Source organism: Engraulis encrasicolus, chromosome 14, assembly GCF_034702125.1.
Source record: "Engraulis encrasicolus isolate BLACKSEA-1 chromosome 14, IST_EnEncr_1.0, whole genome shotgun sequence".
Taxonomy (NCBI): Eukaryota; Metazoa; Chordata; class Actinopteri; order Clupeiformes; family Engraulidae; genus Engraulis; species Engraulis encrasicolus.
The window spans coordinates 15567650-15581719 of NC_085870.1; the positions used below are offsets into that span (position 1 = coordinate 15567650).

The window sequence follows — 14070 nt, forward strand, 5'->3', positions numbered from 1 at the left end:
TAACACTGATTGGTTAGTGAAAGTATTGGTGTCCAAACTAATTCCAATCTTCCTGGCAGAACTTTCTCAGTAGTTTACACATTTACAATTCTGTAATTGGTCAAACACATACCAACCAAACGGTAGCTAACATAGCAGAAGGTCTGTTGCAGAATGTTTTGCTTTTTTGCGACCATACAAGTCGTTCGTTCATTCAGTTCATTCAAAAATGTTGCAACGGTTCAACATGCCCTATGTGTCTCTCTTCTCAGGCCTTTGAGGACGTGTACATTGAGCAACGTAAGACCATTCAGATCATCCTGGAGTATGCTGACCGCGTCTTTACTTACATCTTCATCCTTGAGATGCTGCTCAAGTGGGTCGCTTACGGCTTCCAGAAGTATTTCACCAACGCTTGGTGCTGGCTCGACTTCTTCATTGTCGATGTAAGGATCCAGTTTTTTTTTTATTTTTACATTTGTATGATTGTATGAAAGTCAGTTACAACTGTGATAACATGCTTAAGTGGTTGTTATATTGTATGTGTTTTTTTTGTAAATCACTTCAACTAAATATGAGGAAATGTAATGTACGTTGTGTGATAGACAAATGATCTTTGTAGCGAGATGTAGCATTGTGGTCAATTGGAGCACCGTGGCCATCACAGGGATTCTTACTATGGGGTCGACTCATTGGTACATTCGTACATGGACCCGTTGGTACCCCTGACATTTTGCAGAAGTGCTTGGGGCAGGCAGACCCTTGTAGTTAGAGAGGTGATCTTAAGATCAGAGGGTTGCTGGTTCAAATCTCACCCGTACCTATCCCTCCACCGCCATCCATGGCTGAAGAGCCCGTGAGCCTGTGGGAGTTTTGACATGCGTACAAAACTCCCACACGCTGTCCTCATTTCTTGATGAGGATTGATAGACCAAAACATTGCAATTAAATGCTGCAAATAAGGGCAGTGCGTGGAGGTTTTTCTTGTGAAATCGGCAGCCATCTGGGCCCACGTCGATGTAGGTACCTGCCCAATGGTGTGCAAGAAGTCTTCAAAGACTATTTCAAATAGACGAAAGTCATGGTCATTTACAAATGTACATTATATTTACATCGAATGTAAACGAAACTAAAGCTGACATATATTTGCGGGCATTTTGTCTTCATATCCATCTGTGTGCAACATAGTACGTGCTGAAGTTTGTGTTTGTGTGCGAGTGGCAAGTCGATCTGAGCGAAAGAGAGAGATGCGCGCTTTAACGTTTGTTTTTCCATAGCCAAGACTCTACTGGCTGAGTGTCGGGAGGCGGCCAAGCCTGAGTGACACTGGTGTGGGCCAATAAAGGGCCAGGGTAAGACAACAGATAGTAGTGACCTCACAGAAAGCCCTCCTCTTCCTCTTCCTCCTCCTCCTCTCTCCTCCCCCTCCCTCCCTCCCTCCTGCCGAACTCCAAGTGGTGCAACGTGTGTGTACTCACTGTGTGTGTCTGGGTATCGTGTTGTGTTTACATTTGTGTGTGTTCTGTGTTTTTTGCCAACATGCTTGTGTGTAGGATTTGTTTTTCAGGTGTGTGTGTGTGTGTGTGTGTGTGTGTGTGTGTGTGTGTGTGTGTGTGTGTGTGTGTGTGTGTGTGTGTGTGTGTGTGTGTGTGTGTGTGTGTGTGTGTGTGTTCATTTTGCAGGTACAATGATAAGTGACCTTCTCGTAGCTCAGTCTCTCTCTCTCTCTTTCCTGCGTAGACTGAAGCTAAGCCAGTGGCCAGAGCTCTGTTAGACAGGAGAGATGTGTCTTCTGTCCCCTGTGTCCAGTGTCTTGTTGTGCATGGGAACCTTGTTTAACCTTTATCTCTCCCTCTCTCTTTCTCTCCTTCTATCTTTTTGTCTCTCTGATTTCCTTGTTGAGCGTACAGAGTTTTTACTCCATGTGTCAGTAATCCTCAGCTCCCGCCACTTCCTTCCTTTCTCTCCAGTTCTCTGTTTCTCTTTCACACAATCTTTTTCTTAATTTCCTCTGTAAAATCCTCTAACAGTGTGGCCCCTCTTTCTCCCTTTCCCTCTTCCTCCTCCTCCTTCCCTTCCCTATCCTCCTCCTCCTCCTCCCTCCTCCTCCCTCCTCCTCCCTCCTCCCATCTCGTTCTGCCCTTTCCCCTCTCCTCTCTCCTTCTCTCTGTGTAGGTGTCAATAGTCAGCCTTATAGCTAACGCTCTTGGCTACTCTGACCTGGGCCCCATTAAGTCCCTGAGGACTTTGCGAGCCCTTAGGCCCCTGAGGGCCCTGTCGCGATTTGAGGGCATGAGGGTAAGACGCTCGATGCATGCCTGTCTCCACACAGCATGCCGAGAGAGAGCAGCCATCTTAAAACAACAAACGACTACTGTTACTGTACCGCTAAACCTGCAGAAAAAAATAAAATAAAATAAAAAAGATGGTACTGCCTTTATTTTAGGGTTCACTTGATAGCCACTAATGCATGCGCATTAAGCCTTGTTAAATTCTTGTCTTATAAGTCCCTTATACAAACAATCATTAGGCATGTCTTAGTGGCTAACAAATGAACTCAAAATTAAAGAGTTACCAAAAAGAGAAGGCAAGAAAAGAAAAGAAAAGAAAAGAAAAATATATGAACAATGCTTGTGCAATGCTTCACCTTCGGAACTGAGTGCAAGGCTGGCATGAGCTACCGTGAGATGGCAATTCTGAACACAGCCAGTGAGCTGACGCGCCACACAGCTACTACCACTATGCATCCCCCATCACGCCCAATCTCCATCCAAATGGATACGTTAATTATTTATTTATTTATTAGGTAACACTTCACAATAATGACAATAATGGATTCATAAAAAGCATTTTAAAGACTTGGTAAATAATTTCCTAATGATGAGCAAAACATTAACAAATCTTTGTAAATGAGTGGGAAATGTTATGTTAACATTTTATATGTATCAAACATTTACAATTTCTTTGTAAATGAAAAAAAAATACTTTGTTAAAAGTTTGGTAAAATATTGAACATATTATTTGTAGATGTTTTACAAAGCATTAATAAAGCTTAGTAAATAGTAATAAAAACATGTGTTAATGTTTTGCTCATCATTAGTTAATTATTTGCTAAGTCTTAATAATAATTTGTATGCATCCATTTTTATAAAGTGTTACCATTTAATTTACTGTGCTGTTTGGTTCACTCTCTGTCACCAGCTGCAGTAACACTTGACTGAGTGTCTGTGTTGGGGGCACGGAATGACGCTCCTCAGTCATGCCTGACCTGTAACAATCTTCTTTGTTTTTCGGATCTTTTTTTTATCATCTCTTCCACTGTTGGCTTACTGTACCAGTGCAACTCTCTCAAATGTCTCTGTCATTCTCTGTTTTTTTTCCGCCCTCTGTCTCAATCTGTCCCAATTTTTTTCTCCTTCTCGCACTTTCTTCACTGTTTTGTGGTCAGATGTTGTCTCGGAACATCCTGCCGCTCCTGCCTATTCTCATCACACCCTAAATCTCCTCCATTTCTACTTGAGGCTCTGATGTGTTTCTCACGTTTTGGGGCATAGTCACCCATCCTGTCCATAGGGAAAAGACATGCCAACATAAAAGTTTAAAAATGATTCATAAATGAACTATGCAGTTCTTATGGCACATACCGTACAATAAATGTGTCCCATTTCTTGTTTTCCTCGCATAGGCTACTATACTATATACATATACAACCTGCTGGCTGGCTAGGTTGTCAAGTGTCTGTCTCTGGGGGGTTGAGTTGCTCCTGTCCAGTTAGAGGTGACAGGTGTGCATGTCAGTGTGTCAGACCTTAAAGTCCCCCTTTTCACAAATATATATCACCACCATCAAATTCTAAGAATTCATTTATAACAGGGACATTTTTGCACTTTTCATACATGAAAAGGGGGATCTTCTCCATTGTCCGTCATTTAGAGTTTCCAGAAATAGACATTTTTAGCTGTAAAACTGACAGTACTTTGGTCATACCAGTAAATATTAGTTTATTACTCATTAAATATTCATGTTAAAATCGAATTTGGTCAAAAAGCAGCACAGGTTCAATGAGCAGCATAGTTGCAATACCCACTCTGACCACCATCCTACACAGTGCACCTTTACAGTAATGTTTGGTGATTATGTGAGATGTGCTGTTACGTTAGATTAAAGGTTGTAGTGCTGTGAAGTTAGAGTGAAGGTTTTAGTGCTGTGCTGTCCCTGAGGCTTGTATTCTTCCTCAGAAAGAATTTGTCACAAGCATAGTCCTCCAATTTTGGACTTCTAGGCAATGACGCTCAACCATTGCGTGCCTGAAGATGAGATGGACCCTCAGACATCATAGCATATTATCATGGCAAACGTAATGCTTTTAATGGTTCTTTTCTAACTTTGACAGATATTAGGGTTACAAGGTTTTTACTACAAGTCTTATGAGGCTTTTTAAGCTTTCTGCTTCATCTTACAAAAGCCAACAACAAGCCAACATTTTTGAGTTAATTATTCACCTGTTTTAGTTTGCTGATGCTAAACTGAGTCATTACGAAGACTGTTTTGACCTTCACTTCCGTGGTCTTTGGGCAGACAATTGCAAACACATACACAAACCTGGTCGGTCATACTGTACCTACAGGACCATTGCGACAAGCAGGATTACCCTACAAAACAAATGTCCCCATAGAAACTTTTACTGTACTTACATAATAATAATAATAATAATAATAATTGTATTTGTATAGCACTGTGTCATACAAGGCATGTAACTCAAAGTGCTTAACAAATGGGAAAAAGAAACATTGTTAGAGATAGATTTAAAAGGAGAGGTATAGAGGAGAGGCAGAAAAAGCAGGAAGGCAGAGGAAGAAGAGATAGACAGAGAATGTAGAGTCATAAGGTCAACGTAGGTTAGGACCAGGATTCTCAGATGTGTAAGGTCCATAGTGGCTGGGCCTATCATAAGTCATAGATAGTCACATGTAGTTTAGTAGACATTGGTGGTAGGTAGGCGTTGTGGATCATGGTTGGATTACCCGCTAACTCTGTCTTCCTTGAGCATGCAAAAAGTGACTGATGTATACTCTTTGACAAACACAAGGCAAGGCCTCTGAAAGATTAAAATGCAAGTTAAAGGTATTACGATGAAAACTATAAAATTCTCTACCGGTAGAGTGTGTACATTTTCTAATGTTGCACATTCACAAATTTTTCATCAATATTTGCTAACACCATCAATTTTCAAGTATTGATTATAGCTGGAAATTATCGTTTTTTTGTACATGAGTAAGTGGATCCTCTCCAAGCAAATATGTAATTTTGTTTTACTAGTCATAGGCATTTTGGCTGCAAACCCCTCTCTTTTCTGGTTTATTTATGAAGTAAATAATTGTGAAGAAGATCAGATTTGAGATTTTAGAACTAGACTCGGGAAATGACCCATTAAACTTACCCACTCTACCTTAAGAATACATGGATTCTAAATTTTGGTTTTCCCCTGACTGCGCGAAAATAACTGCACACAACTCAACCTCTGATTGGTGGAAACCGCTGTCGGTTAGCTCACGTGGTTGGCTGCCAGTGTCTTGCCCCTCCTCACAATATCGTGTTTACAAACACGGTGAACCCATGTATAAAGCGTGTCGGTGTAAGAGTATACATCTTCCCCATCTCCCCTCAGGAGTGCATGTGTTTGCATGTGTATGTACGGTATGTGTGTGTCTGCATGCATGTGTAGGTGTACAAGAGAGATGTTGCATGCGTTACTCTAGGCGGGAGAGAGTAGCATATTGAATCATAGCGTACATGTTGTATAGTACTACATATACAGTAGTAAGACTACAGAGTGCATATTGAATCAGTAATTATATCTGGATAATACACGTCAAGGTAGTTGAACATAGATTTGAGCTTCCAATATTTATTTTATGAAGTCAATGCAATGCAATTTGAATTGCAGGCTACAGCATTGTGATTTCTGAGGCCATGTGTTAATCTGTCAAACAGCATGATTTCAGGAGGGGCCATTTTGACCTAGCTGCAGAGATAAATGTGTGAAAATCTAGATGAGTACTCTAGATGGAGCAAAGAGTGACATAGGTTGATTATACATTTAATCCTAGGCATTATTCAACAGGACTTGAAGGAAGCTCAATTTCTTAACACATCAGAAATCAGGCTATGCCATGGCTGTACACATTAGTATTAGGTGCATAGAGGTCGCCTAAGAAACAGAAATATTACATTTAGTATGCATATTGGATATGATTGTCTTGCTAGATTTTCACTTTTTGTATGTGTGTGTGTGTGTGTGCGTCCGTGTGTGTGTGTGTGTGCACGTGTGTGTGTGTGTGTGCGTGCGTGCATGTGTGCATACTTGTGTGTCTGGCCTGGTGTATCCTTCTTACCTTGTAGGTGGTGGTGAACGCCCTGGTGGGTGCCATCCCCTCCATCATGAACGTGCTGCTGGTGTGCCTGATCTTCTGGCTCATCTTCAGTATCATGGGCGTCAACCTGTTTGCGGGGAAGTACTACTACTGCTTCAACGAGACGGCCAAAGAGTACTTCAACCCGGAGGACGTCAACAACCGCACGCAGTGTTTTGCACTCATAGAGTCCAACCACACGGAGGTGCGCTGGAAAAACGTCAAAATCAACTTCGACAACGTGGGCGCAGGCTACCTGGCTCTTTTGCAAGTGGTAAGTGTTGCTCCATTATACGTACATGTATTGAGACCTGAGACTGATAACTTGTATTATGAATTGTGATACCATAAAATAAATGACATGGAGACCACGAGGCAATACGGAAAGGTTTATTCTTTAATGGTTTGTCTACGCGGTTCCCTTTCTAGGCCACATTCAAAGGATGGATGGACATCATGTATGCTGCAGTGGATTCAAGAAAGGTACCGTGCATGAACGCAAAAAAACATGTAATGCAATATAATGCATTACATGTAATGCTCAATACATTACAATGTAGTTCGGTTGTAATGTGCTTTGTGTGTGTGTGTGTGTGTGTGTGTGTGTGTGTGTGTGTGCGCGTGTGTGTGTGGGTGTGCGTGCGTGTGTGCGCGCGTGCGCGTGTGTGTGTGTGTGTGCGCTGGTTTTTATGCAGGTTGAGGACCAGCCCATGTACGAGGACAATATCTACATGTACATGTACTTTGTCATTTTTATCATCTTCGGGTCCTTCTTCACACTGAACCTCTTCATCGGTGTCATCATTGACAACTTCAACCAGCAGAAGAAAAAGATAAGAGCTCACCTCTGTTCTATGCAATGCTACGGCAAGGCCATAGGGTCAAGATGTACAGGGCAACTGCACAGTGAAAATTGCAGTGTTAGTTCAGCATGTAGCAAGTGCTATGGAACACTGCGTTTTTTACTGTGTGTGGACTAGTTAGCGGATTAGTGGTTTCTAGAGTGGTCTTAAGCCGTACTGTAAGTCGCTGGATGCTTTGGCCACTGCGCTATGAGTGTATTAAATCCCAGTGTTATGCTGGGATATAATACACTAGCCTGTAATACATGCCTTAGCAGGCATAAAAAAATAGCATACCATTAGCATTTTATGAATAAATGGAGATGCTACGGTGGTTGGTTCGTGGTTGTAACCAGACTGCTTGTGTTGTCCCTGCACTTTGGAGGTCAGGATATCTTCATGACAGAGGAACAGAAGAAATATTACAACGCCATGAAAAAGCTGGGCTCTAAAAAGCCCCAAAAGCCCATTCCTCGACCACAGGTACAATTATCACAATATATACAAAATATAAATACATACACAGCAATGTATCATACAGCCCATTCCGAGTCCACAGGACACAACTATTGAAATACCTATATATTCACAATATACAATACATACAATATGTGTCACTTTGTTGTCCCAAAACCCATTTCCGTGGTGTTTCACTCTCCTGTTCCCATTTAGAGATCTACGCGCTGTTTACACATACCCAGGTAAAAGAGAAAACGGAGACTTTTTCCTTCGATTGTGCCTTTCGTTCACACACAAACGGAGATTTTTTCCTCTGTCAACCTTTCTGTCCAAAAACTGCGGCAAAAGTGCCGATTTTCGAAAACTTTTGTTTGCATGTCAACAGAGGAAAACGGAGACTTGAATGGCTTTCTCCTTCTAACTATACTGCCGCCTGCAGGCGTAGCATGTTCATGACAGCTCTCGACAGCATATTTATGCAGATACACCCGATGTGTGTGAACGAAGATATTCAGGAAAACGGAGGGAAGAAATTGTTCGTTTTCCAAAATACCCGGCTATGTGTAAAAAGCGTGTTAGAGTCTGACCTTCCTCTCTCTCTCCCTCTGTCTCTCTGTCATGACGACATTGAAAACAAGATGCTCAACACACGGAACACAAGTAACACACTGTAATTGTCTGTTACTTGGTTTGCTTCTTTCGCATGATGTGTTTCAATGCGTGGCATTAATTACCTTCCTTTTTCCGCGCGATTTCCCTCCCGCAGAACAACATCCAGGGGAAAGTGTTTGACTTTGTGACGCAGCAGGTCTTCGACATCTCCATCATGATCCTGATCTGCCTGAACATGGTGACCATGATGGTGGAGACGGACGACCAGAGCGATGAGACGGAGAACATCCTCTACTGGGTCAACTTCGTCTTCATTGTGGTCTTCACCTCCGAGTTCGTGCTGAAGCTGTTCGCTCTGAGGCACTACTACTTCACCAATGGATGGAACGTCTTTGACTCTGTCGTTGTCATCCTCTCCATCGTGGGTGAGTTCCCCCTAATGCAAGGGGTTCCCACCCTTTTTCAACTTGGGGCCCATTAAAATCTCTAAATGGCCCACCTCTGACCCAATGAACAATACAATTGAAAAAAATAGTCAACACATGTCGAGCCTGGGAAATCCCATGCTGCTTTGCACGATCATTCCGATCTGAAAGACAGCATGGAAGCTCTTCCCAAAGCGCTTGCCTGAGGTAGGGAGCCAATCCGAGTGCGGGGAGGCGTGGAGAGATGATGACGTGTATTACTCAACAAATGAAAGCTTGCAGTTTGTTTGAATACAACTGAGACGATTGGCTATGGGCTATGTACTGTAAGTATATGTCAAATAAACGGCCGTTGGCAATGGGGTACCTAAGTCTCCTCCCCTTCCAGCTCATGGGGCTGAGAAAGTCAAATATTTTGACTGGGCTGTAATGGACTGATGAAACCTATTTTCCGATCCACCTAGCATTCCCCCCGAGATCACACATATGCTGTACCTCAAAATTAATGATAACCAATGGTGTGATTGTCGACTTCACTTGACAAGCGATTTGTGAGTTGTGTGCGTGCAAAAATATGTAATTATTTGGACTACACAACAGAAGTCCCATGTCTGACGTGCAGCCACTTCAGCAGCAGTGCAGCGGTAGGGCTGGCTGTGCACCTTCAGCCTCGCTTCAGGTCAAATACAAAAAAAGATACGGCATCAAATACTGAAAAAACCTTTGAAAATGAGTGGTCTTACATGCCAATCCAAACCTTTCAAATTCACTGCTGTCATATGTGAAATCCAGAGCACATGCCAAACGGAATCAGGATTTAGCTTGACTCACTCCATTCAGTCTCATTCAAAATTTGTGCGAGTTAAAGCCCCATGGACCGGGAGTAGAAGGGCGTGACTTAGGTGCCCCATGGTAAACCGCACCTCCCCTACGAGAAATTCAGTAGGCAGTCTCCAGCCCATATCTCACTTGTGATATGGTCTGATGTAAACCAGATAGGTCAACCGCCAATGGTGGGCTTGCAACGTCCTGGCTATCCTTCCCACACTTAGTAATACATCATATACTTCAGGAGAAAACTTTGTTTAATTCAGACACACATGCACAAATTTTATTTAGCTATTTAGAAATTATTTCATATAGAGATTATTTCACTGCCCACTTCCAATACCTTCACGGGCCACCAATGGGCCCCGACCCACAGGGTGGGAATCACTGCATCAAAGACAGCCTTCCTTCAGGAGTCAGCAATGCATTCTGGACTGAGAATGTTGAATGATGGTAAGATATCATCTGCAACTTGACCAAAAGTGGTGATGATGTCACCAAGAGGCGTCGGTGGAGAAAAACGCTTGCCTTTGACTGAGGTGAGGGACCCTGAGCATGGTACCATCCTGCCGCACTACTCCCTTTCGGGCGCCATTGGTGCCATTGCCCCCTTGCACAGGTGAGGCATAAATGCAATTTCGTAGTGTGCAGTGTGCAGAGAATACTTGTGTGCTGTGTCACAATGACAGTGGGAGTTGGAGTTTCCCAGTTGGGCTTTTGCTTTCAATTTCCTACAGATGTTTGCAGTGCATCCCACTACAACCCCTACTCCCCACCTGCCCCCTACTCCACACGACAGCCATGTCATGTGCTACGTACAGTAGATCAAACTGGTGCGAGCTAATCTTCCTCTGAGGATTGGTGTTTGACTTGACATGTGTGTTGTTGATGCAATGTCTGTGGTGAGTGACAGCGAGCTGTCACTCACATGGTGCAGTAAACAGACATCAATTGATGTTGACAGATACTGTGTTACTGTTACTCATATGAGGCTACTCTCTCCACCACACCGGCTGTGTGTGGCCTTCCATCTGCAAATTCTGGTGTGTCAAACCCAAATCACAAAGTCTCAAACATATCAAGATAACATCACACATACATTTGTATGCAAGTGTGGATTTTTACACACATACATAGTAGATAGTTCATAGTTATTTCAAAAACTAACAGTTGAGTTGAGAAATAGTTGACTTTGTGGCTTTACAAAGCTTCAGTGTGTTTTTAGTCTTTGTGCATTCATTTAGTCATCCATGCAATGTGGCTGGTGTTTAGTGAAAGCACACAAATATTTCCTATCCAGACATATAACCCAGAGACTAGGGTATCAAATTGCTTTATCTGACTGGTGAGTGTAAACAACATAACAGCAGCATAGCTGTGCTAAAATGGCCTGCATAGCCTTAATGGCTGCATTTTGTGAAGATGGAGCCTCTATTACTCACTTCCTGGGATTCTGCCCCCTGGTGGTTTTACACCAGCATTACAAATACTGCATAGCCAAACAATGGAATGAGAGGACCTGCAGAGCACCAATCGAAACTTTTATGACCTATTTTCCCTAAAGTGCGCTTCTCTTACTTTATATTTTAATATGCTAATCTCCAAAATATTGCTTTAAGATTAAACAAAAAACTTAAATAGCCTACCTATTATCAAACACATGTAATTACGTAATTGTATATTTTGATTCCTTTGACATAGGTGTGCATAGGTATGGTAGGGACATGTCACTCACATACAATATTTTGTGGAGACAAAATATTCCCCACTGATATTTTCTACAGTAGTTAATTTCAATTCTACCATAAAGACTCGAGAGGCAAGAGAAACTGTTATTGACGTTTATTTGACAATGATTGACATGAGTTATGCAATGTATGAATCTCTTTGGTACAGGCTCCCATCTTCTCATCGAATTCCATGGTAGGAGTGCATGTCCTCCTATCGGAGATGGAGGTGGGCGTAGCCTGCCCCTTTCAGACGGGAACCAACTGGTGACGGTGGTAGGAGGGGTGGAGGTGGCATCTGAGTCGGCTTGAGCTAGAAGCAGAGAACAGCTTGAGACAGGATATTTCTTTAAAGCAGTGACTATAATCTATTGGCTGAATGAAAGGATGAATTAGTGACGTAGAGGGAGAATCCCAAATGCGTGCATTGATTTGGTGATTGACAGGACGCTGAAGTGAGGGATGCCTATTGGAGAAGGAGAGTCTGATTGGTTAATGCAGGTATTATTGATAGCTGGGGAAGTAATTCAAATCTTCCTGGTAGAACTGTACATAGTAGCTCCCATTTCCATGAAATTATTCCTCTATTCACCTATTTTTGAGAACTCCAGTCAGTATTCAAAGTTGGAACTTCGTTTATCCATACCGCTACTTCTACCGATAATGCTTGCATGAGGAGAAGTCGCAAGTTAAGCTTCGTCGTTGCGCGTGGTAGTTCCGAAATGGAGAGCACGCAGACATGTTTTGTACAGACAAGGATGTGTGGTCATCTGTAGCGGAATATAATCATTACATTACTGTTACGTTTGTTTGCATTTTTTTCTCTTTTTTTGCTGTGTATAGTCCAGCCCTATAAGGCAATGCCACCAGAAAAGCAAAAGGATCTGTACGAAGCTACACCACTGAAATAGTAAGAAGTGCCTGAACAGATGGAGTTTTTCCAAAGCTGAGACCAAGTCTACGCCCTTGTTTATGTATATCACAGGTTTCATACGCAAGGGACCCCATATTGAGTTCGGACCACGATTTTGACTTTGGTCCACTGTGAATTCAAGTTTGACACCCCTGCCTAATATCTTTTTTTTCTGTCTCATTCAGGTATGTTCCTGGCGGATCTCATTGAGAAGTACTTTGTGTCGCCCACACTGTTCCGTGTGATCCGATTGGCCCGTATCGGCCGCATCCTGCGTCTGATCAAAGGGGCCAAGGGCATCCGGACGCTGCTGTTCGCCCTGATGATGTCGCTCCCCGCCCTGTTCAACATCGGCCTCCTCCTCTTCCTCGTCATGTTCATCTTCTCCATCTTCGGCATGTCCAACTTCGCCTACGTCAAGCGGGAGATCGGCATCGACGACATGTACAACTTCGAGACCTTCGGCAACTCCATGATCATCCTCTTCATGATCACCACGTCGGCCGGGTGGGACGGCCTGCTGGCGCCGATCCTCAACTACCCGCCCGACTGCAACCCCGAGCTGGAGAACCCCGGCACCACGGTGAAGGGCAACTGTGGCAACCCGTCGGTGGGCATCTTCTTCTTCGTCATGTACATCATCGTGTCCTTCCTGATTGTGGTCAACATGTACATCGCCATCATCCTGGAGAACTTCAGCGTGGCCACGGAGGAGAGCGCCGACCCGCTGTGCGAGGACGACTTCGAGTCCTTCTACGAGATCTGGGAGAAGTTCGACCCGGACGCCTCGCAGTTCATCACCTTCGCCAAGCTGCCCGACTTCGCCGACACGCTGGAGCACCCGCTGCGCGTGCCCAAGCCCAACATCATCGAGCTGATCGCCATGGACATGCCCATGGTCAGCGGCGACCGCATACACTGCCTGGACATCCTCTTCGCCTTCACCAAGCGCGTGCTGGGCGACAGCGGCGACCTGGACATGATGCGCCAGCAGATGGAGGAGCGCTTCGTGGCGGCCAACCCCTCCAAGGTGTCGTACGAGCCCATCACCACCACGCTGCGCCGCAAGCAGGAGGAGGTGTCGGTGGTGGTGATCCAGCGCGCCTACCGCTCCCACCTGGCGCGCACCGGCTTCACCTACAAGCGCCGGAAGGCCAACAACAAGCTGGAGAACGGCGGAACAAATAATCAGGAGAAGAAGGAGAACACGCCCTCCACCGCCTCCTTGCCGTCCTACGACAGCGTGACCAAGCCCGAGAAGGACAAGAAGGACGAGAAGGACGACGGCAAGGGCGGACGCAAGGACAACAAGGGCCGGAACCAAAAAGAAGTCAGGGAATCCAAGTGTTAAGGCTGCCACGCACGGCTCCCTGAGACCTTTCATACCAATAATTAATAATAATTAATAATTAATAATAACATTACTATTAACTTAAAAGCAAAAGAAAGAGGAATCGTTTGAATCTAACCACACATGTACAGAGTAAAAAAAAAAATTCATTTGCAAGTTAACAAGAGAAAAAAAAAATGATATTCGAAATAAGAATAAGAAACAAAAAATTGTTTACAGACTTCACAGGTCTAACAGTGGAGAGTGGAGCAGTTTCCTTAAAGCTTGAAGACACTTTAAGACGAAACCAAACATTATCTGCTTTTGTCCTGTTTTGTTGCATCCAAACTCCGACTCTGAAACACACAAGACACTAAAGGTGCTGAGCTGCCGTGGTGGTGTAGTGGTGGTGGTGTTTAGATGGGCGCAGGCAGGGAGGCGGGGTTTCCCCTCCTTCCCCTGCCCCTGACTGGTTCTGGCATGTGTGTTCCAAGCCCTGATTGGTTCTGGCATGTGTGTTCCAAGGTGTATACACCAATCAC

General features: G+C 43.9%; 1 protein-coding gene across 1 annotated transcript in view; it reads left to right on the plus strand.

Annotated features, from left to right (window-relative positions):
* The window catches only part of scn8ab (sodium channel, voltage gated, type VIII, alpha subunit b), a 66709-nt gene extending 53133 nt beyond the window's left edge, over positions 1-13576 (plus strand). The window contains exons 21-28 of the mRNA XM_063215059.1: positions 252-425; positions 2155-2277; positions 6382-6666; positions 6822-6875; positions 7088-7225; positions 7613-7717; positions 8460-8730; positions 12384-13576. Coding sequence (XP_063071129.1) covers positions 252-425; positions 2155-2277; positions 6382-6666; positions 6822-6875; positions 7088-7225; positions 7613-7717; positions 8460-8730; positions 12384-13549 — 2316 coding nt within the window. The 3' untranslated portion in view covers positions 13550-13576. The remainder of the gene's footprint in view (positions 1-251; positions 426-2154; positions 2278-6381; positions 6667-6821; positions 6876-7087; positions 7226-7612; positions 7718-8459; positions 8731-12383) is intronic.
* Positions 13577-14070: the final 494 nt, after the last annotated feature.